The sequence below is a fragment of the Musca domestica genome, unplaced genomic scaffold (assembly GCF_030504385.1).
Source record: "Musca domestica strain aabys unplaced genomic scaffold, Musca_domestica.polishedcontigs.V.1.1 3, whole genome shotgun sequence".
NCBI lineage: Eukaryota > Metazoa > Arthropoda > Insecta > Diptera > Muscidae > Musca > Musca domestica.
The window spans coordinates 28,621,500-28,646,721 of record NW_026712299.1 but is presented as its reverse complement, the minus strand read 5'-3'; the positions used below and the strand labels follow the sequence as shown (position 1 = coordinate 28,646,721).

The following is a 25,222-nucleotide window of genomic DNA, read 5'->3' as shown; positions in this document are numbered from 1 at the left end:
AAGATTTTAACAGAATTTTCAATGGATTTTATTTTTTTGAATATTTTCTAATTCGTTCCAAATGGTGGAGGGTATTCAAAATTCGGCCCGGCCCAACTTACTGCTTTTTTACTTGTTACTTTTAATAATCCCCTGTTACATTTTTGGATATTTTAAATTTTCTATCAGAAGCTATAGTAACGAATTGAATACTATTTGCATCCGTTCCCCAAATATTTTCCCTTTTCGTACAATTTTTCATTTTTGCCATCTCTACTCTCTATGGATTGATCCGAAAAAAAAGACGAAGATACGCAGCAATTTTGAGAGAGAACGTTATTTTAAAGACCAGCTAAATTGCAAAGCTTAGTTTACTGAACGATCAGTTTGTTTGGATCGCTTTAAGTGTTAAAGACGGGTTTTGTGCGATACCGCTTCTGTGTGAGTGATGCAAATGTAAGATCGCCACGATCGAAATTGAAAGAAGAGCAACATACAAACACACAAACAAACGAACATAGTTCATACCTACTTCTACTAATTATAATAAAAAAGAAAGATTATAAAAAAATATAGAACGCCAAGTGACAAAAAAAAAAAAAAAAAAAATACGTCAATTAAAACTCAATAAAACCCGATTGGCCAGAACCAGCAGCATTTGAACATCTCTTCGTTTTTTGTTGTTTGGAAATCTAGTTTTGCAATCGCGTTTGTTTGTAGTAAACAGAGTGTGCGGTTCTATAAAAAGAAATCTTCTCCCAGTGTTTTGCTTTTTTGGATAAGCATACAAACAGCTTGTGATGGGAATTTTAAATATCTGGCAGTTGTCGGCACCCACATTGTTGGTGGTTTTGGCAATTGCAACTTTGGTAGCAGGAGATGACTTGATTTCTCAAATGATCGCAAATCCTCTAAATATGGGATCGGGATCGGCACAATTAACAAATTCGCAACCGCCACAGGGCACCGATTCACCCAATTTCATATTTTCAACCGTCAACTCCCCACCACCACCGCCGCCACCGGGAGCCGCATCTACGACGGCCCCTGGCTATTCCACAGCCGATATGATAGCTGAAAATGCCCTACAATTCGGTCACAATATGCTCCAACAATTAAGCTACATGGATCCCTACGCTACACGCAGCGAAATATTTTCACCGCTTTCGTTAATGTCTGCTCTATCACTGCTTATGCTCGGAGCCAAGGGCAAAAGTTATCAGGAATTGAAAGCAGTTCTCGGCCTTGAAAACATACCAGAATTTAATACAAATCCCGGAAAATTCCATCAAATATTCGGCTCAATGATAGATGATATGCAAAACTTTGATGTGAACACCGGAAGGGACGCGAATACGAGAAAGCGTCCCAATTGGTTTTATACCGCCGCCAAGAAGAACGTTAGAGAGACCGCCAGCAATCGTAAAACGGAGCAAATAAATCACACGATTAATGTTGCGAATGGTTTGTTTGTTCAGGAGGGCTATACGTTAAATCCAGATTATAGGTAAGTGTTTGATTCGAGTCCTCATACATTTATTTGGGAAAAGATCAGTTCGTGTTTTTTATTTACTAGAAGTCAAACAAGTTTCGAAATAATTAATTTGTTTTATGAAAGCATGTTTACATAGGCAAATCTTATTGAACTCCCCTGGATTTCGATAGCGCGCTTGTATACAATTTTTTTCTGGATTAACCCATGGCTCAAAAAGAAAGGTTGTTCAACTTCAAAGAAACTAGATAAATGCAACTCTGTGCTGGAGCCTTATAGTGTCAAATAGACTTTTAAATATGCAACAGTTAGCTTTGTTTATTTTTAATTTTTTTTTTTAAATTGAGAAAAACCCGCGAAACAAGGAGTTCTTTAAATTTTGCATTTGAACAATAACAAAAAAAAAAAAAAAACACTAAAGAAAGTCCTAAAGTCGGACGGGGCCGATTTTATTATACCCTACACCACTTTGCTAATTTAGTTGAGCTCCACATAACAATTAAAAGTTTTTTATGGGAGAATTCATTTTATGGGAGATTATAATTTAAAATTCAAAGGACTAAATATGCCGAAGCATTTGTATCTTTTAAATTTGGACTTGTATTGTCCATTTGGTGCAAAATTGACCAAAATAAAGCAGAGCAACATTCGGGCAGCGTGTGACGGTTTCTTTGGCCGTTTGAGGCCATAATTCGTGCCAAAGGTGACTAATTCGAACAAATCTAAACATATTCTAAAATTGATGCTATTTCCGACATTTCTTGCTTTCATTCAATAAAATTAAAAAAATTTAAAAATTATGGCGTTTGACTTTGTAGCAGTTTTTTTTATCTCACCCTGTATATATCTCATATAAATATAAGGTTCACAATTTGGAATAATTATTCTTATCATCGCTGATGACATTAAGCCTTATTTATACGGAATATATTTTAATAAAATACGTTATTTGAAATGTTAATTTCATAAATAAAATAAATGAATTTCATAAATCAAATAATAAATAAATCAAATAAACGTCAATAAAAAGACCTATCTTCGAAAAACGTCTAATTTATGTGTAAATTAGCCCTTAAATCGATTTTTGTAAAATCTGAATGGACCTGAGGATAAATTGATTCTATAAAGTTTTTGGAGCGTTTTTAAATTCAATTAATATTTGTCACTTGTGTTCGGTTCAATCACTCAATCAAATCAGCGGTACCAATACAATAATTACAAATTATTTTGATCAGCGTAATAACAACAGTCTGATCTCACGTTATTGTTAATTACTTCATTTAAAATGGAAGAACAAAAAGAATATTGTTTAAAATTATAATTTCTATGATATTTTTAGTTTTGTTGTGGACATGAGCAGAATGTGTCAAAAACAATAATGGGCTTCCGTCTGATGAGTGGCGACAAAATCATCACAAATAATTATAATATTAGATGGAATAATTGTTGAGTCACTTGTTGTTTGTGGGAGAGGGAAAAACCAAATGATTGTGCAAAAGGCTTCTGCCATTTATTCCTCCATGCGGGTATTTCCGGGGAGAATGCAACGAATTACAATTGGGAATTTAATAAATGAATCGAATCTGAAAAGAGGAATATAAAAGCTATACGTAGGGCAAGGTTTCAACTTTTGAATATCAATAAATCTAAAGGTGAGAATACATAAAACGCTTTTTTGACTGGCTTAAGTCATCGGCTGGCTTCTTCGTAGAGGAATAAAGGAGTTTTAGATTCACTTAGTTTGATTTTGGCTTCTTAATCTTTTCCGAAGAAGCCAGCCCATGACTTAAGCCAGTTAGAAAAGCGTTTTGTGTATTGTCTTTCACCTTAAGATTCTTTTAATGGCGCCCAAGAAGACTACTTTTGACAACAATTTCAGAATAAATTCAGTAGTTTTTGCATTATTGTGATTTGACTCTCTTTGAATTTTTAAATCACAATTATGTCTTTTAACTACCAACTTAGTTGTCAGATGGGCTTACTGGTTGACCTTATGTAGGCCATGGCGCCCAACATGTAAATCTCATGTCGAATATTTCCTTTTATCATAAGCCATACCTTTTTTTTAATTAACAATTGAAATATTCTCATTTTCTCTCTCTTCTTTCAGACAAGTCATTGGTTCCATTTACGATTCACATTTGGCGCAACTTGACTATAAGACAAAATCCCGCGAAGCTACAAAGTACATCAATAAATGGTCAAATGACAATACCAATGGAAAAATACCCGAATTGATTTCACGAAATATACCCTCGGTAACGAACATAATTCTTGCCAGTACTTTGTACTTTAGAGGCTTTTGGCAGACACCATTCTTCCAGCGTTCCACAAAAGAGGATAATTTCTATCAGGATGGTCCAAACACAAAACCCATTCGTGTCCAGCTAATGGCTACTGGTGGTATCTTTCCATTTTATGATGCCAAGGAGTATGATTGCCGTATTCTAGGGTTGCCATATAAGGGCAATGAAACTACCATGTATGTTATTCAACCGAATGACTCGACTCGTCTGAAATTACGTGGATTAATGAGTGTCTTGGATGCCCGCAAAATTAACGATATGATTGATAAGATGATGCTGAAAACCACAGTCATGGTGTTCCCCAAAATGCATTTTGCCCGCACCATGACCCTGAATGACATCCTGCCAGCAATGGGTGTGACTGATGTATTCAATCCCGGCTTGAGTGATTTATCACTGATTGGTGGAAGAAATATGGCCAACAATGGCAGAAGACCAATATTTTCTCCAGTGCCCACACCTGTGGCTCAGACTCCAACCGTTCCCGCACGTAAAGGTCTGGCAGCTGTCAACCAACAATATTACGATAGATACAATGAAAAACCGTTAATATTCTCAAGTCGATTTGGTGAAGAGGAAGAGGAGCAAGGTAATAGTACAACTGCAACCACAGAAATGCCAGCTATGCAAACAATTGAAGACACCACTCCGGCACATGCCATTGAAAAAAGACAAGCTCCTAATGATGCGAATCTTCAAGCATTATCTAATCTGGAAGCACAACGTTTCACTTACAATGGCTATCATTCGGATCTCTTTGTTAATGAAATAATACACAAAGTAGACTTTGCCGTAGACGAGCAAGGTACAGAGGCTGCAGCTGCCACCGCAGCATATTTATATCGTTCCGGCACCGATGTTGTATTCCGTGGCGATACTCCGTTCCTAATATTGATACGACATGATCACAGTAAATTGCCACTGTTCTATGGTATCATAAATAAACCAGAATTGTAGAGAATAAAGGACTGGTGCTATATTTGAATATAACTGTGTCTAGATTTTAAGAATAATCGGAGGGATTGTTCAGTAATTTTATTTTTTCTTAGGTGTTATATATTATATATGTAATTATATAGACTCTTAGCCTATTCCCGTGTCTCTAAGATATTTTTTACAAAGTTTAATAAACATTAAATAAGACTATAATTTTTTTGCAAAGAGCAATGTGTTCCAATTGAAAACTGGGAAAATTCAAACCGGACAAAAGACCTAATGTAGACATGCACACTGAAGTTTCTTTCATGTTGCTATTAATAAAAGGCCATAGAAACCTTCCAATTACAGTAAATGCACTTGGATTTGAATTGGCAATTTCATTGCTTAATGCTCCATTAGACGATATGTTTTCAACAGATGTAGTGTCAAATTTTCGTTTTGTAAAAGTTGCACACATCGTGTGATATATGGACAACATTTCAGTGGGGAAATACATGAGTAAAGTACATGTATACGTTTTCGATCACAGCGTGCCCTATTTTTATTGGAAAAACATAATTTAATCAAAAGTGTTGTTTGTGTATTGTGGGAAAATATGTTAAATTATAATATATTTTTTTAGAAAATACAATTAAATCACAATATAACCAAAGAAAACAATAATAAACATGCAAGTGTGTGATAGTAAGAATTATGAGTGATATGTAAAATGGCAATTTTGACAGAAAACACGGAAATTCACATGGATAATAAAAGTGACAGCACATACATAAACCCTTATTGTCTGTAGCAGTTTTATACATACCGGGTGAGATAAAAAAAATTACAACAAAGTCAAACGTCATAATTTTTACATTTTTTTTTAAATTTTAATGACATTAAATTAAACAAGCTGCCCGAATGTTGCTCTGCGGTATTTTCGCCACTTCCCGGTGAAGTGCTTGCTTGATCGACACTTTTTTAGTGCCAACCTTGCTTTCCAGAATACTCCAGACACAATAGTTCAACGGATTGGTATCTGGAGATTTTGGTGGCCATTTAGCGCTGGAAATGAAGTGAGGAACCTCATTTTGTAACCATTCTTGGGTGGCGCGAGCTGAGTGGGCCAAAGTGATGCCATGCCCGAGGCTTTAATACACCCTCTAGAATATTTTCGCGATAATATTCGGCATTTATTCTGATGCCACGGTCGATTAATACGAGCGGAGAGCGACCATCGGCTGTTATCAGCTGACCTCTTTGGCAAGTAAACACGATCATTTTGTTTGTTTACTAACTGCTGGACAACGAATGTTTCCTCATCGAAGAAAGCCAAATTCGATACGGCAGTTCACCACTTTCGGCCAAGCGAAGCAACTCTTTAGCTCTTTTGAGTCTATTTTCTTTCGGTTGCGGTGTAATTTTTTGCACTTTTTGGAATTTCAATGGCTTTACCCCGAGCTCATTTTTCAATATTTGCCGAATGGAATATTGCGAAATGTTCAGTTCACGAACCTTTTTTCGTCCACTGCGACGCGGGTTTTGACCGAGTCGCTTCAGTATATATAGATCCACGTTTTCATATAGCCCCACATAATGATAATTCCGGATATTCAGTATCTTGATGATTTTTTTCCATGGATTTGTCTAAAAATGGGTATTTGTAGTTCGCAATGGGTTCTAACTCCGATAATTCTGGTCCCATTTACTCATGAAACATTATCCAAATGGTTTCACTGGTATTTGTAGTTGAAAGTGGATCATGTTTGATTTCACATACTTTTATATAAAAATGGAGTGTATTTAAAGTTCGGCCCGGTCCGAAGTTAATGTTTTTTACTTGTTTTTTATTTCATTTGATTACATTGAGATTATATTGCATTAATGGTAAAATTAAGAAGGTAAATCCATTTCAAATGATCATTCCATTTCTGCTTTTTTTGTAATTTACCTTGTCTGTTCATTAAACCATTGCTCTGTTCCACTACCTACAAGAATATACTAGTTTTGCAATTTTCTTCGATATCCAAAAGGGAAATCGGTTGTCGTAGTAAAAAACTTTTACCTTCTTGCATTTCTGGAACAGACCACATGGTTCTCCCATTACAAAATTAACAAGGTAATCTCTTGTTCAAAATCGCTAATGGTAACACTTAATTTGGATTTTTTTTCATAATTTTGCATTTTAATTTTACCGGTATTTGTAGGTAACCAAAAAAATACGTTGAATAATCCTACTACAGGTCACTTTATTGGTGAACAAAAAATGATACATTTTCTATTCTAGAACCGCATTCTTCTCGTCATCAATTAAATTATGAGTATTTTGTATAATATTTCCATGATATCGCCAATATTAACGGTGTTTATACTTATTGCTATTATCGCACGTCACGTCATCCAATAATCGTTGTTTTATTCAAACAGTTGTCAGCTGTGTTTCACACAGAGAGAGAAAGAACAAACATCTGATGGTGTTCTCTCCTAGCCAATCAAATGAAAATAAGCAATTGTTAAGTCAATGCCATACAACAAAACACAATAAATAAAAGCCGGTTGCAGTAAAGGGGGTAAATAATAAAATAAATAAGTAAACACCTTGCGAATTCATTCATTTTTCACCTGCTTTTGAACAGTTTGTTGTTTTTCCAAACTAAAGAGTAAAGTTCGTTTGAGATATGAGTAAGTAAATTTTAATTTTTTTCCAAATGACAGAAAATTGAATTTTTATTTTATTCTTATTCTATAAGGTTTTCTACCAGACTCTGATAGTGAAGATGAACTGCCACCAGGATGGGAGGAACAGGCTACGGAAAATGGCTACGTTTGTTATATAAAGTAAGATCAGCATTAATATGTAACTCTTATCATATTTCAACTTTAATATTCTGCGCTGCAATGCTGAAAAAGTGTGTTTAAAAAATCTTAATTTTGGTTTCTTAAAGCATTTTGGTCAGTACGTCGGCTAATCATTATGGTCAGTACGTCGGCCAAGCCTACTCTTCAAAAGCGAGTAAAGGATAAAGCTTGCTCGCTTTTGAAGTGTAGGCTTGTGTTCCAGACCGTCCAAGGACGACAGCTTATGGCGTTCGAATTCTCAAGATTTGAATTATTATTACATTATTATTGGAGGCCATCTCTCATTGACAAAAGCTGTTCACTTTTACATCCTATCGAGATCGATTGTTGCTGCGCACTTTAGAATGACTCTCTATGGGAATTAATTCCTTTCACAAATTTTCATAATCCGGTCCATAAAGCTTTTCTATAACTCAACAACTTTAATTCATTTTAACCCATTTGTTTAAAATAACACTTTTCCAGCAAACAAACAAAAGTAGCCCAGATGACACATCCACGCACAGGACGATCAAAGCGCATGACATTGGAATTGCCACTAGGTTGGGAGAAACGTTTCGAAGAGGGAACACAAAGGACAGTATTTTTTAATACCACTACACAACAAACAACTTATATGGATCCACGTTTGGCATTTGCCTTGGAAGAACCACCTATGAATATATCACAAGTACGGCAGCGTTTTGATGGCAGCACTAATGCTTTGCAAGTTTTGCATGGCAAAGATCTGCATGGTCGTTTGGCCATAGTGACGGGAGCTAATAGTGGTATTGGTTATGAGACTACACGTTCATTGGCATTTCATGGCTGTGATGTCATAATGGCTTGTCGCAATCGTTCTGCCACCGAAGAAGCTATCGAACGTATTGCTAAGGATCGAGCTGCTTGTCGCAGCCGTTTGCGGTGGATGTCATTGGATTTGGGCTCTTTTAAGTCTGTGTGTTCCTTTGTAGAAGAAGTTAAACAGAGTGTAAAGTAAGTTCTTTATGTCGAATTTGGTAGATCATTTAAAAAAATACTTTCATCTTTCAGGCACATTGATATGCTGATCTTAAATGCTGGGGTTTTTGCTTTACCTTATACCACTACTGAAGACGGGCTGGAAACAACATTCCAAGTATCGCATTTATCAAATTTCTATATAACACAACAGTTGGAATCGTTATTCGATCACAACACCCGTATTGTGGTGCTTTCATCAGAGTCCCACAGGTGAGTAATAGAAAAAAATATGTTATCAGCTAAAAACATATGGATCAATTTTTTTGAAAGCTTACAAAATAATACATGTTTTTTCATTATAAAATATGATGTGGAATTGTTTGTTAGGGAATCCTATGTATCGCATTTCTATGGAATCATTATTCGATCATAACTCTCGTATTGTTGTGCTTTTGTCAGATTTACACAAATAGTTAATGGGCAAATATGTTATCAGTCAACAATATCTGCATTAGTCGATTAACAATTATACCTCAACAACTGTTCTACAAATGTGTTTGTGCCATTATTTGTTAGGGAATAATTGTAATAAGAATTTTATTGCAAATCTAATCTAAATCTATGGAAAATATTTTTCCCTGAATATTCGGACCAATGCAGTAAAGTATCCCAGTTAACTCTTCATACAAATTAGTGCTATGTCTAAATGTATATGCCTTGCTGTCCAATTGATTTTTAATGTACATACATACAAACATTTATATTCATATACATATTTTTATTTCAAACGACACTTGTCTTGACCCACATAAAACCTGGGCAATTTGGAGATATTTATTACAAAAATGGATGCCGTTAGCCGTTGCCGTTGCCGTTGAAATGTAGTGTCGAATGTTCTCCTTCGACGTTTCTTCAACATTTTCTTAATTCTTGCGTTAGCAAGTAATGCTGAGAAATTAAATGAACACTAGCATACTTTTAGGCGAAGGTGTTTTTATAAAAATAAATCTTATTAAAAATAATAATACAAAATGTTCTCAGATAACGATTGAGTAGATAAACTTGATCGATAGGTATGGATGACATTTTAACAAAAGAAAATGTGTGTCTGACCGGTCAACGATATTAACAATCTTATATTAAGAAGTTATACATGACATGACCTACACGATAAATTTCAATATGATTTCGTCTCATAGATCATATATAAAGGAGTAAGGAAATTAGTAACTGACTGAGAATCAGACGAGGCTGAAGCTGGAATCTTGAAATTCCGCAAGGCTTTAAGTGTAGGCGTATGATAAGGCTGCCTTTTGGAAATTTGTATGAAAAGGGTATAAAAAGTTTTGCAATATCCTAAAATTTAATACTTTGTATTGAACAAACGGAATGATGAAGTATAGACTAGAGTAGCAAATTGTTTTTGAAAATTCGAACTTCAAAGCTGCGAAAAGTTCCAAAATGGTGCTAAATTTGTAAAATAGTACCATTTGGTATTATGTCAACGGATAGAGCTAAAAACTTGAAATTTGGTGTGAGAATAAAGTCTGAAAATAGGGTTGACATAAGGAGGTGGTAATGTAAATGGAAATGTAATTTGGCATTGGGATCACTGTTGGTGTGTAGAGTTGATATTTGGAGGTGGTTTTTGATTTTGGGTAAGATATTGAATTGGAAGTCTAATTTGGCTTTTTGTGCGGTTGGTTATACATGCAGGGGATTTGGAAATATGTATTAAAAAGTACGATTAGTATTAACTTTAGTATTTATATAATAGAGTTGGAAGTCTGAATTTTGGTGTAAGAGTCGTTGATGTTGTTTAGGCTAAACAAACAAAAGGGTTCTAACAATACGTGTACCAAAATTACTAAAATGTATGTAATAAATTCGGTCCCATATGGAATAATAGTGTGAACGGATAGTGCTAAAATCTTGAAATTTGGTATGAGAATCAATTCTTGGAAATAGGGTTGATGCGAGGAGGTGGTTTTGGAAATGTGTACCAAGTGCAAGAACTGTACTAAAGGGCACTAAATTTGGTGCAATTTCGTTTTGGATGTGCGGAAGAAGTAGGCAATTCGAAATGTTGGTAGTGGGCTCCATGTTAGTGGTATGTTTGTTATAAAGAGTTGGTTTTAAAAATGTGTACTACAAGTGCACGAAAAGTACTAATTAGTACTATATTCGGTAAAAATTGGTATTAGGTGAAAAGATAGAGCTGAAATTCTGAAATTTGATGTTGAGGACACTGTTGGTTTCTAGGACACTATTGGTTTAAGACAGAATTATAGGATGTGGGTCCATTGTGCAATGGAAAACTTCAAAATAAAAGTTTTAGAAGACGGTTTGGGTAAAAGGTAAACATTATCCTATTGTTCTCTCCGAAAAAGGAAAAATTTGAAAAATATATAAAACCTTGAAAGTCTGAAAATTTAGAGCTAAGTTTGAAATTTTGATTAAAAAATATTGCCAAACTGAATAAATTGTGAATTTTGAGACTAAAACGATATGTTGGAACGAATCAAAAATTTTAAGGTAGATTTTCGCTGAGGAAGTAGCGGGGGTATTTCTGGGCTGTATCTGATATCTGGAACCAAATTTCATTTCTGTGGATTGAGTGTTCACAAAAATATATGTTCAGACGGATGGACAGGCGGACTGACATTCATAAATCGACTCAGAAAGTGATTCTAGGAAGATCCTCAAAAGTAACTTTGGGTCTATCTCGCTTCCTCCTCCATGTTGCAAACAAATGCACAAAAACATAATGCCCTTACCACTATGTGGTGTAGGGTATAAAAATAGAAATCGATTTTATCCTTACATGGGAGCTATATCAAAAAGGGGACAGATATTACCCATTTTCTTTACTAAGTATTCTGGACGTAAACTAAAGATCTCTTTCAATTATCAAAGCTCTATTTTAAATGTTGCGAAAAATATCGCAAACTATAGTGGTTCCTTTGTATATGTTGTATATGGTAAAATCCATATAAAGGCCTCAAGAAAGTTTGGCCTAAGAACCCGACACTTCTTTGGGGATTTGATCTACAAACAAGTACTATCAAATCCACTTGGAAGTTTTCTTAAATCTGACTGCTATTGGACAGTGTAATTATAAGAATATTTGTGGTGCATTTTTTAATTAACAAAAATTGATGATATTTTTCTTGGTACAAATTTCACAAACACAAAATGCTGACTTTTAATATGCAATTGTCTTTAAAACTATTATATCTAGGGGTAGACATAGTTTATTGTGAGATTTACAGTGAAATTCTGTGTTGATTACATCTTCTTTTTACACCTTCTGCCTTAAATGCCATTTTATGTTATTTTCAGTCGTCTACTTGAAAAAAAAAAAATCAGAAGAAATATTTTTTGGAACATTTATTTAAATATTTTTTGATACATAATGGAAATTGAGATTTCTTTTTGCTTGACGTCATTCTAAAATGATTTTTTGTCGGAGATATTTTCATAAATTAAAATAAAGTGTGAATTCCTGGCGTTTAGGTATGATTTAGACTTTTGACGTCTACCTCGAATGGAAATATGGAAGTCAAAAAGTTTCAGCCGGTTTTACCGACAGATGTAGACCGAAGTATTCCATTTTCATACTTCACCTAATACAGATAAAAATATGTTGAGCCTTTGTGGGGGAGGTACCAGAAGGAATGGTTCGATCTCTACAATCTTCATAACAGATCTTCTCTTATCGAAAATGTTGAGATCTATGAAATATGATAAGAACCGGATGCTTATTTCGGATTTTATGATCGTTTTGGTTATTTAAAACTTTGACCCTTTGTGTGGGAGGTACCAGAAGGAATGATCCAATCTTTACCATCTTTATAACAGATCTTGTGTTGACGGAAATACTGAGATGTGCCAAGTTTGAATGGAATCTGATGTTATTTTCGCGTTTTATGAGCTTCATAAATATTCAAAATTTTGACCCTTTGTGGGGGAGATACTAAAAGGAATGGCACGATATATTCCATTTTCACACAGACCTTGGGTTAATAAAAATATTGTGATGTGTGTTATTTGAAGACTATCGGATACTTTCATCACATTTTATAAGAGTTATAATTATTCAAAATTTTTTTAAACTTTGTGGGGGAGGTACTTGATGGTGTTAATCGATATTGTTCATTTTCGCACCAGATCTAGCACTGATGCAAATATTAGGATTTGCAATGTTGGAGCAAAATCGGATTATTCTTTCTCTTTTTTTACTTTTATTTACCAGAAGAAGTGGACCGATATTGACCATCTCCGAAGCCGATCTAAGTTTGATAATAATAGTACGATGTACCAAGTTTGGACCGAACGGGATACTCCCTTTGAAATTATCGTGCGCATCGGCCAGAAAGACGGACGGATCGCTAGATCGACTCCAAATGTCCTGAAACAGATTTGGCCAAGGATCTAAAACCGTTATTTCGATGAGGCACGTTTTAGCCGTATCAAATTATATATATCCTCTCGAGCCATATTTTAATTTTAAAATTATGGACCAAAGTAATCCTCGTGTTTTTAACAGCAATATTGCCGAAGATACTATTTGCCCACAAGCAACGGATTTCAAGGAATTTTCATCCGAAATTTTCAAAAAATGTGAAAGAGGGAGAACTTGCCCCCTCTATTTACGTTACTTACGATGTAAATTTTTAAAACACCGATAGTTCTATATTCAGCACTACTTTCATAATCTGCAGGATTTTGCCAGTAATTATTTTTGGTGTTGCTCGAAATACTTAAAAATAATACAGGATATTCATTGCTTTTAAATCGAATGAATGTCCTTTGTACGTTATTATACCCTCCACCATACTATGGAGGGTATATTAACTTTGTCATTCCGTTTGTAACTCCTCGAAATTCTCTTATCAGACCCAACAAAGTATATATATTCTTTATCAGCGTAAAATTCTAAGTCGATTTAGCGGTACCTCCCTATATTCGGTATTTTGATGATTTTAGCGACATTATTCACCGGAATTGTTTCAAATTTGGTATTTGAAGTTCAAAATGGATACTACACCCTAAGACGGAAAATTGTCTGTGCAGGTCCACGTCTTCGTATAGCCCCCATATAACGGTACCTCCCGATATTCGGTATTTTGATGATTTTAGCGACATCATTCACAGGAATTTTTTCAAATTTGGTATTTGAAGTTCAAAATGGATACTACACCCTAAGACAGAAAATTGTCTGTGCAGGTCCACGTCTTCATATAGCCCCCATATAACGGTACCTCCCTATATTCGGTATTTTGATGATTTTAGCGACATTATTCACCGGAATTGTTTCAAAATTGGTATTTGAAGTTCGTTATGGGAACTACAGTCTGTGACAGAAAATTGTCTGTGCGGGTCCAGGTCTTCGTATAGGCCCCATATATCAGTACCTCCCTATATTCGGTATTTTGACGATTTTAGGTACAATACCCACCGAAATTGTTTGAGATGTGGTATTTGAAGTTCGTAAAAGATGCTACAGCCTGTGACAGAAAATTGTCTATGCTGGTCCAGGTCTTCGCACAGCTCCAATTCAACGGCACCTCCTTATATACGATATTTTGATGATTTTAGCTACATTATTCACCGTTTATTTTAAGTTTCCAATTTGAATATGTATGTCCACGTCGTATAGACCCCAATATAACGGCTATATTCGGTATTTTTAAAATTTTAACAGAATTTTTTAAGGATTTTATTTTTTAAAATTTTCCAAATTCGTTGCAAATGGTGGAGGGTATTAAAAGTTCGGCCCGGCCGAACTTAGTGCTTTTTAACTTGTTCTATATTCAGCTCTACATTCATAATCTGCAGAAATTGCTCGGTGTTGCTCGTAATACTTAAAAATAATACAGGATATTCATAGCTTTTAAACCGAATGAATGTCTTTTGTACGTTATGGTGTATCTGAAATATTTTCATTATATATCCTTCAAAACGTATGACTTATTTATAATAATACCAAAAATTGTCTTTCTAGATTCTTCTTCGTTGATGTCTGATTTGTTTTCCAATATACCTACACTAATCAGTTTCACCTTCAAATCCCTTAACATACAAATCTATGTAGGTCAACATACATATATCATTAAAAAGGAACACATGCACAAACACACAAACTGTATCCAATCTATCCAATATGGTTGGCAGTACAATCGTCCCATTGTAGATATGACATGTCATATCAAATGTCAACATAAATGTATTTATTATAGTGAATATGTCTAACACCTAACCTAATCACGTGATGAAAATGTATGGTCAAATGTGTACTTTGTACTCAGACACACACACACGCACACAAATCATTTACATTGTATGGTACTTCAAAATTATTTGAGCACTTGAAATGAAATAAAAAAAAGTCGCCAAAGAAATGCACCATAGATTGGTAAACGTGCACATACAAGTGTAAGCACTTCACTGCAATGCTTATTTTTTGAACAAATTTTGTGTGTGGGTCCGAGTTTGTGGGGTATTTCTAGACCGACTCATGTACGTATACATGTGTCTGCCGACATATGGAAAACACTACAATTTCCAATAATCACGCACCATACGCATGATCATTTGTCTGTCTGTTCGTTTAGATTTTACACCAAATTGAAAATAGTATTGGTTGATGTTTGAAAACTCAAACAAAAAATGTAAACATATCAACAATTTGAAGGCAATTGTGCGTTTATTACATACCTACATATAAACATTTATATGTGTGTACTTACATATATCCAGGCGAAATTGATAAGTTGCGAGGGAGTTTTTCTAGGGCCTTTGAAATTGTTAGGCACATAACACTTTACTTTATATAGATCCATTTTCATATAGATATATAGGTAGAAAATGAATAGAAAGTGTAATAATATGTCCAATTGGGATCTGATTTGGGGGGACGCTAGGTATACTTTGTGATTTCGATTAAAATGCAATATAAACCCTTTATATGCAAATTATATCATTTCATTCGATTGCAGCCATATTTGGACAATATGCAATTTCTAATTGCCCAGTGATGAGAGAGTTACTGACTCCATTATTAAACTGTTGAATCTACATTCTTTAAATTTTTATTGTACGTTAAAAAAGTATGTCAAGGAGAACTTTTCCCACTCCGGAATTTTTATACCCTCCACCATTTGGAAGAAACTTGAAAATCTTAATAATAATTCACGTCCAGGTGATAAAGTACTCACAAGCAACACCTTGGGTGAATTTTCAGACAATTCCATTGAAAAATGTGACTAAAATCATAAAAATACCGAATATCGGGTGGTAGCATTATATGAGGGATATATGATATCGGGGACTTATATAGACAATTATCTTTCAGGGGTTAAAGTACTAGCAAAGAACTCCTTGTGTAGAATTTAAAACAATTCTATTGAAAATGTGGCTAAAATCATTAAAATACCGAATATCGGGTGGTACCGTTATATGGGGGCTATACGATATCGTGGACCGCAATAGCCCATCTTCGGACTCGACATGCCTGCAGACAAAAGACAGATCTGTGCAAAATTTTAGATTCCTATCTTAATTCGTTTTGGCTGTAGCGTGATTACAAGTCTTAGAATTTTACGCTGATCAAGCATATATATACTTTGTTGGGTCTAAAATTAATATTTCGATGAGTTACAAACGGAATGGAGGATATAACAAGATTTTTTTATCCCTATATTTTATTGGGTTTGTGATATGGATAAAAATATAGTTTTTGAGAAGGAATTCCTGGAAAATGCCATGAAGGTAAATTTTGTCCTCTTTCCTTACCAAAAGATACAGAGGGACAATGTTGATATCGATGCCCCATAGCCAGTAAACGAGTGATTTCATAATGTATGCAGGGTGTGTGACTTATGATATCAGTCTTTCAATTATCAAGTTAAAAAGTATCAGTCGGTTTTGATGACAGATGTGTACCCTCAGCCAGTGTTCGTAATTTAAATATATTTTGACTTTTTTATGATTATTCAAATTGTTGACCCTCTATGGGGTAGGTTCCGAAAGTGATATAAATATTGTGACGTGCCAGGTTTGGACTATGTCGACTATGTTAAAATGTGCGTGAGGCACCATATATAGTCGATCAAAGTATTAAATTTTCATACTTCATCTAATACAGATACAAATATTGGTATGGGCAAAATTACAAGAAAATCGAACACTTATATCCAATTTTATGGGAAATCATAAATTTCAATATATTCCATATTCATCTCAGGTTTCTGGTTGAGAGAAATATTTAGATATAGCAAGTTGTAAAGAATCGCTGACTTATTTCGCAAGTTATGACGGATAAAAGCATTGAACATTTGTAGCTGAGGTACCAGAAGTGTTCGAATATATGTATCATCTTCACAACAGATCTTGTGTCACCAAAAATGTTTGTGTAGAATTTTTGAAGGAAGTTGGATACTTATTTCGTTTTTTTAGTGTTTTGTTTCTTAAAATTTTGAACCCTATATCGGGGAGATACCAGAAGCAATCTATACCATATTTATAACAGATCTTGTATTAATAGAAATATTGGAATGTTCCAAGTCTGAATGGATTCTGTGAGCGTTTTATGAGCTTCATGGTTATTTAAAATTTTGACCCTTTGTAGGGGAGGTACCAGAAAGAGTAGACCGATATATTCCATCTTCATAACAGACCTTGGCTTAATGAAAATATTGTTATGTGTGTAATTTGAAGACAATCGGACTCCTACATCATAATTTATAAGAGTTATAATTCTTCAAAATTTTGAGCCTTTGTGAGGGAGGTACTTGATGGAGTGGATCGATATGGTCCATTTTCGCACCTGACCTAGCAATAATGAAAATATTAGGATTCGCAAAGTTGGAGCAAAATCGGATTATCCTTTTTCTTTCTATGAGTTTAAGTTATTTTCTTTGGAAATTCTGACCTTTTGTGTGGGAGTTGCCAGAAGGAGTGGAGCGATATTGCCCATCTCCGAACTCGATAATAATATTACGATGTGCCAAGTTTGGATGAAATCGGATACTCCCTTCTAAAGTTATCGTGCGCACCAGCCAGACAAATAGACGGACGGACGGTCGGATGGACATCGGTAGATCGACTCCAAATGTTCTGAAACGGATTTGGTCCAAAGAGACCTAGGCCATTCAACATACTGAAAATGAATCAGTTCCGAGTGGATCCAAGTCAATCGGTTTGGAATTCGTTCTTGCTTGTCTAAAGGATAATAAATCTCGATAAACTTCACCCCATTCTTTAGTAGCATAGGATACCAAATTGTCGGTCCCGCCCTACCATAATCTTTGTTTGTATTAAATTCACATTAATTACTATCAATTAAAAATTAATTTTGTTTTTAACTTAATTTGCAATTGACTAACTACTAATTAAAAAAAACAAAAACAAATTTTTAAATTGTATACCCTTGTCATAGGAAGGTGAGTAATTAAATATGGTTTTTCCATTTGAAATACCTGAAATTAATAGTCGAAAACAAAGTATATTTTACCATGATCAGCGTGTAATTCCAAATTGATTTAGTCGTGTCCGTAGATCTGTCTGACCGACTGTTGAGTTTAGATATTTAGACATTAACATTATTCTCACGATGTTAAAATGTGTTATGTCGGTCCGCGTTTAGCCCCTGCAATGGTACAACCTAATTTCCCGGATTAGAATGTTTAAAAAAAAATGTTAACCAAATGTTCTGTAATTCGACTTTCGGGTTCCTGGAAAATATCCTGTGAAAAAAATCGCAATATTGGATCACTTTTTGCCATAGGTCCCAAACTAAAAAAAAATCTGTCGATTTGTAATTGTTTCTTGGACCCCCAAGTTTATAGAGAATATAGATTCTGTCTACAACAAAGGGCATTAAAAATAGATGCACTATTCGTAATAGACTCCATAACGAGATACCTTCTTAAATTTTCTCTCGCGGTGGGCCAGTTTAATCTAATTGGTTTTCATTTGACATTTGCTCTCCATATGTATTATCACGAAAATATTTCGGTAAATATTTTAGATATTCTCAATTCGATATTTCAAATGTTATATCATGTTTACACTAGAAAGACTCCGCTACTTCGTCAGCGAAAAGTTACCTTTGTTAATCAAAACTTCATACAACGTAATAAATTTGTAGACTTTCAAGGCCCAAGTTCGGAAAGAATAATGGGAAAATTTTACCACCAAAAAAATAAAATTTCTCATTTCAATGTTTGCCGTAGAGGATATTAGTGAAACCATTGCACTATGGACCCACATACAATTTTTCTGTCCTAAACTATTTCAACAACTCTATGTGTAAATCCTAGAAACCAACAGTGACCACCATATTAAATTTCAGAATTTCACCCATTACCAAATTTAGTAAGATTTTAGTGCACATATCCAAAACAATCTACACCTTTCCATCCCAGACATCAAAGTTCCATCCTAGACACCAAATGCAGTACTATTTCGTACAGTTACACATTTCCGAAATCACATCCCTATCTCAATTTCAAATGCCAACAGAGACCTGAATATAAAATTTCGGGATTCCGGCTATATTCCTTCACCTAATATCCAAGTTAGTACTACTTAGTACTTTTCGAACAATTATAGTACACATTTCCAAAACCACCTTCATATCTTAACCACAGACACCAACAGTGATATCTATATCAAATTTAAGGTTTCAACTCTATACATTCACTCAGTATCAAATGTATTACTATTTAGTATTTTTCGTACACATTTCCAAAACAACCTCCATAGCTTAATTTCAGATACCAACAGAGGCCTCAATATCAAATTTCGAGATTCCAGCTTTATCCCTTTACCCAATACCAAATTTAGTACCATTTAGTACTTTTCGTACAAATATAGAATGCATTCCAATCCACCACCAAATTTCAAACACATATATCATCAGTAATCTAAATATTAAATTTCAAAATTGTATCTCTATCCCTTCACCCAATACCAAATATAGTACCATTCTGTACTTTTTGTACAACACATTTCTGAAATCAGCTCCATATGTCCAGGTTACATATAAACAGCGATCCTAATACCAAATTTCAGATTTCAAGCACTATCTGTTCACCCAAATTGAACCAATTATAGTACTATTTAGTACTTTTCGTGCACTTGCAGTATACATTTCCAAAACCACCTCTTTATCACAAACCTATCACCAACATGGTCTTCAATAGAAAATTTCAAAATTCCAGCTTCATCGGTTCACCCTAAACTAAACTTTTCCCAATTTAGTACTACTAAGTACAGTTTGCACACTTAGTACACATTTCCAAAATCATGATCATATATCAAACCTACTTTCCAACCTTGCTTCTCATGCATTTTTTAGCTCTCTCCGTTCACATATCACCAAATGGTACCACTTTAGAAGTTTAGTACCATTTAAGAAATTTTCGCAACCTAAAGTTCGAATTTCCAAAAATCATTTGGTGCTTCTATCCTGCACTGCATCAGACATCAGACTCTTTCTCAAGTCCAATACAAAGTATTAGATTTTTAGTACTTTTCGTACCCTTTTAATAAGTTTTCGAAAAATCCACCACACGGCTAAGCACCAAGATTGGACCACTATCCGTTCACATAATACCAAATGGTGCCATTTTAAAAGTTTTGTACCATTTTAGAAATTTTCGTAACCGAAAGTTCGAAGTTCCTAAAAGCCTTTGGTGCATCTATTCTGCACTACATCAGTGACTCTCATTATAAATGTCCAATACAAAGTATGCACTCTTTAGTACTTTTCGTACTCTTTTGAATGAATTTCCAAAAATCCTGCCTTATCACACGCCTACGCACCAAGACTGGACCTCGTGCACAACTCCAAGATTCTAGCTTCAGCCGTTCCGTCTGGGCGTTGATTCTCAGTCAGTTCGTTATTTTCCTCCTTGTTTATAAATATAGAACTGCAGGGCCTTTTTAGATTAAATCCACTTTCAACATTAACCTCGTCTCCGTGGCTTTGTGGCTTGCATTGCGCCATTTAATTACATTGTGCGTCGTAGTCGGCAGACACATAACGCCTGAACTTTATCAATTTACACTATTTGTTCTCTTCAGATAAAGAGCGATGTTGTAATTCCTATTACAGTCACCTTGTGAGATAGACTGCTCGATGTTGTGGAATCTATTCAGAACGCACGTCTACATTTCATTTTCAAATGCGTATTTATTTATTACATACAAACACACTCCTATATTGTTGATATATGAATAGTTATATATTATTGAAAAAAAAAAGTATTTTTAGTTTTTAACGTCCATCGTTTCCTTATTAATTTTATTTTACATTTCTTGGACAATTCTTAGAATTGAAGAAACGAAAAAAAAAACAACAAACGTGACCCACATAAACAATTCATAAATTGAAATATGTGTGTCGTAACTGTATGTGTGTATGGACGTGTATTTACATAGATCCAGACAAGTTTGTAAACAATGTAAATCACGAGAGTTCGGAAAACGTGCCGACATACAGTTGTGTTCAACAAAATAGCACATTAAAATGGAATATTGATATGGATATGGAGGGTAGAGTAGGGTTTTTATTCCGTTTGTAACTCGTAAAGTAAGAATATATACTTCATCAGCAAAAGATTTTATGTCGAATTAGTCATGTCTGTCTATGTAAATTTACAATGGGTCATAGACGTCCACGCTTCGGTACAGCCCCATATAACGATACCATATAATTTAATATAAACATAATTTGTTGTAAATTGGGTTTTTTGTGTTCTCAGTCTATATGAAACATACTTTCAAAGAACAGTCAAGTTTTGGCATAATCGCCATGTTACCGAACCGCCCAAAATTCTGTATTAGGATGATTTTAGTCATATTATTAAAAGGAATGTTTTCAAAGTTGATTTTTGGTGTTCAAATTAGGTACCATATCCTTTGACAGGATATTAGCCCCCAGTTTCCGTACATCTTTATTTCCCGATATTTAGTATTTTAATGATTTGTGTCACATTTTTTACACATTTATATTTCACAATGGGTAGTACCTCCTATGACATGAACAGGTCTATTGCTCCAATATAACGGTACCTCCCGATATTCGCTATTAGGGTGATCATTCTACGGACTTATTTAGTATTGACAATAGGTACCATACTCTTTGATAGGGAATTATTTACACAGATCTAAGTTTTTCACAGCCCCATATAACTGTACCTCCCGAAGTTCAATTTTTTTTGTATGATTTATATCACATTTTCAAAGGTATTGATTATAAATTGGTATTTAGATTTCTCATGGGGCATCTCCTCCTATGACAGCATATTATCTATATAGATTCTTATTTATTTTTTTTCCTGATTTACCTCTTTAAGCCAGTGTTGCGAAAAGATAATAGCCAAAACCAGTAAAGAAAGTCTTAAAGTCGGGCGGGGCCGACTTTATGATACCCTACACCACTTTGCTAATTTAGTAGAGCTCCGCATAACAATTAAAAGTTTTTATGGGAGAATTCAATCATACACGCTATGATAATTATACTTTAAACTTCAAAGGACTAAATATGCCGAAGCATTTGTATCTTTTAAATTCGGTCTTGTTCTGCCCATTTGGTGCACAATTAATTTGAAATCGGATAAAAATATATATGGGAGGAACCGATTTCAATAAAATTTGGCAAAGATATTTCTGAGCTGTATTTGATATATTTCCCTAAATATCGTAGTTACGGAGTGCATATTACGGCTGTAGGTAACAAATATAACAAATCGGATGAACAATATATATGGGAGCTATAGCTATATCTCAACCGATCTTCACCAAATTTGACATACTAGCTTCTAGACTCAATCCGGTCGTATGTGCCAAATTCCATCCCATTTGGGCGAATATTAGGTAAATCGGACGAAGTTATATATAGGAGCTATATCCAAATCTGAACCGATCTCGATAAAATTTAGCAAATGTATTTCTGAGCTGTATTTGATATATTTCCCCAAATATTGTTGTTACAGAGTGCATATTACGGCTGCGGAGGACAAAAGTAACAAATCGGATGAACAATATATATGGGAGCTATAGCTATATCTGAACCGATTTCGAAAATTTGGCATACTTATTTTCAGGTCCAATCTGATCGTACGTGCAAAATTCCATACTATTCGGACTGATATTACACGTTTGGTGCACAATAAAAGGCACATCGAACGAAGATATATATGAGAGCTATATCTAAATTTTGACCGATTATCTCCAATTTCAATAGGGTTCGTCCTTGGGACAAACAAATGACTTGTGCAAAATTTCATCTGGATAGGGCAATAAATGCGAACTGTACTTGGTTTACAAAAATACATGGACAGACGGACGGACGGACATGCATAAATCGACTCAGAATGTGATTCTATGCAGATCATCAAAAGGAACTATGGGTCTATCTCGTTTCCTTTTGCCTGTTACAAACAAATGCACAAAGATATAATACCCTGACCACCTTGTGGTGTAGGGTATAACAATTACCGTTTACCATAACTTTATTTTAGACTTGAAAAATTCCTCGTTGACCAATAGTAGCAAAATTCGTCCGGCACTCTAATTTTCGGAGTTTCGACCTTATCCTCTAAATACCACGGGAAAACATTAGTATTTTTATATAACAGTTTAGTTCGAAGTTTCAAAAACCCAGATCTTACCCCGTTCATACCAACAGTGACCCACATGGCATTTCAGTAAATTTGGAAAGAAATCTAAAATAACTTAAATTCTATGTAATCTTCAAAAAGATATTTTCTTCCAAAAAGAACTCCCTATGCTATAATACCTCTAGAAGCTGCTCTATTCTATGGAAGACTTTCTGTTTTTTGCACTATAGATGACCTTCAGATTGTTTTCTAATCCATAGAAGTCATTCAAAAAGTCTCCAGGAAATATCTACTACTCTATTGAAATTCCCCGATAATGTTTTCTATGTCGGTCTACTCCTTCTGGTATCTCCCCCACAAAGGCTCAAAATTTTGAATAATTAAAACATTTATAAGTAAATAAAAAAATAAGTATCCGATTCAATTCAAACTCGGTACATATTAATATTTCTACTAACACAAGATCTGGTGTGAAGATGGGACATATCGGTCCACTCCTTCTGGTACCTCCCCCACAAAAGGTCAACATTTTGAATAAAAAACGCTCATAAAATGCGAGAAAAAATATTCGATTCTCTTCGAATTTTGCACATCTCAATATTTTTAACACAACATCGTGTGTAAAGACGGTAGGTATCGCTATACCCCTTCTGGTATCTCCCCCACAAAAGGCCACAAAATTGGTAAGAATTGAGAGATACTTCGGTCCACTATATCTGGTAACTCACACGCATTTCAACATTTTTCAATAATTGTATAGATATTGAAAAGTACCACATCATTTAAAAAAGTACCTGTTTAGTACCTTTTATATGATATTTAATTTTCCATCGCTGCTCTGGAATTCCATAAGAGCCAAATATTTAGTTCCACTTCATAATCTACTTATCGAATTTATTTACAGAAGAAAATATCTCTTTCTTAAGGATGAATTACGTTGCCCGGACCAGAACAACGGTTTTCTTATTTACGACCAACCGTTTGTGTATGAAATACTAAACTATCCTGCTGAGCTATATTATTATACCTCCAAACGGTACTCTTTTCACATATAAAAGTGCCTTACTCATATAATTTTGTGTGCATGTTTGGTTGTGAATCCTTTTTTTCTATGTAAATGAGAGTGAAAGTATTTTCCTAACAGCTCACGTTCGAACATTGTGCACACATGAATATCATCCTTATCTGAATAACCCATCATTGTGTTATCCATCAGCTCATCAATATGTTTCCCATCCGAATAAATAAAATTTTAACAGACACTGCCACTTGAATGACCCATAACTGTACTTGGAAATGTGCGTATGATTTTAATGTGACTTCCAGCGCCCAAACAAATTATCATCTCTGCATAAAGACTAGCATGGCTTTCCTTACAACGCAATTGTTTTGTTTTGTTTTCCAATGTAACCCTGGCTGGCAAAGCAGAAGAGTGCCAGTTGTTGCTGTTGTTGTTTGCCGTATTTTGGAACAATTTTCATGTTTGCAATTGTTGTTGTCGCTGTTGTTGCTTAACGCTGGATCTTGACATTCGTTGTATGCATGTATCCACTATGTACTGTGGCTAAAGTTTGGTGTGCGTTGAATTTCTCACGTAGCCTCCAAAAAGTCTTCCATCTGGCCTAGCCACCACAGAGTATGCTCTTGGTGGTGGTGGTGGCAATGATGAATGTCTGTGCTTGGAGTGAGGAGGAAGTAATCAGCAAACAAACAAAAAAAGAGAAAAACAAAAAACGACGCAGAGAAATCCAAAAACAAACCCAAGACCTAAAGTACTTGACGTAAACGTTAACAGAACGCTGCAGGCAGCGAAGAGTACGTAAGTGTATGTTTACGTCTGTTGCTTCAGAATGTTTGTGGAACTTAAATATTTCTCACCCCACCCCCTTCTCAGGCAAACTCAGGGATGAATGAAGCATCGGAATTGTTTCATTGTATGGTCTTTTGAAATAAAGATTAGGTTGTCTTCTATATAAGAACAAATAGAAGCAACGTAATGGCTTTCTAAAGAAAAAGACCAAAGGGCCTTTCAAACTGGTCTTCTTTGAAGAGGAACAAACGGTCTTCTATAGCAGAAGACCAAATGTTCTTCT

The 25,222-nt window shown here is 34.8% G+C and overlaps 2 protein-coding genes across 2 annotated transcripts in view; both read left to right on the top strand.

Annotated features, from left to right (window-relative positions):
* The first annotated feature begins 338 nt into the window (after positions 1-338).
* On the top strand, positions 339-4,926 carry LOC101887357 (serine protease inhibitor 28Dc). Its single transcript, XM_005188428.4, has 2 exons — positions 339-1,486; positions 3,582-4,926. The coding sequence occupies exons 1-2, from the start codon at positions 780-782 to the stop codon at positions 4,732-4,734; spliced, it is 1,860 nt and encodes a 619-aa protein (XP_005188485.2). The 5' UTR covers positions 339-779; the 3' UTR covers positions 4,735-4,926.
* A 2,224-nt stretch (positions 4,927-7,150) lies between these two features.
* LOC101887524 (WW domain-containing oxidoreductase) overlaps positions 7,151-25,222 on the top strand; it is a 43,704-nt gene continuing 25,632 nt past the window's right edge. Inside the window, exons 1-5 of the mRNA XM_011296229.3 lie at positions 7,151-7,265; positions 7,332-7,377; positions 7,446-7,533; positions 8,020-8,529; positions 8,587-8,766. Coding sequence (XP_011294531.2) covers positions 7,374-7,377; positions 7,446-7,533; positions 8,020-8,529; positions 8,587-8,766 — 782 coding nt within the window. The 5' untranslated portion in view covers positions 7,151-7,265; positions 7,332-7,373. The remainder of the gene's footprint in view (positions 7,266-7,331; positions 7,378-7,445; positions 7,534-8,019; positions 8,530-8,586; positions 8,767-25,222) is intronic.

Bases quoted from the DNA above. Each gene is read 5' to 3' on its own strand.
- LOC101887357 (XM_005188428.4), top strand. From the start codon at position 780: ATGGGAATTTTAAATATCTGGCAGTTGTCGGCACCCACATTGTTGGTG. The intron at 1,487-3,581 runs GTAAGTGTTTGA...CTCTTCTTTCAG, and splicing joins ACGTTAAATCCAGATTATAG to ACAAGTCATTGGTTCCATTT.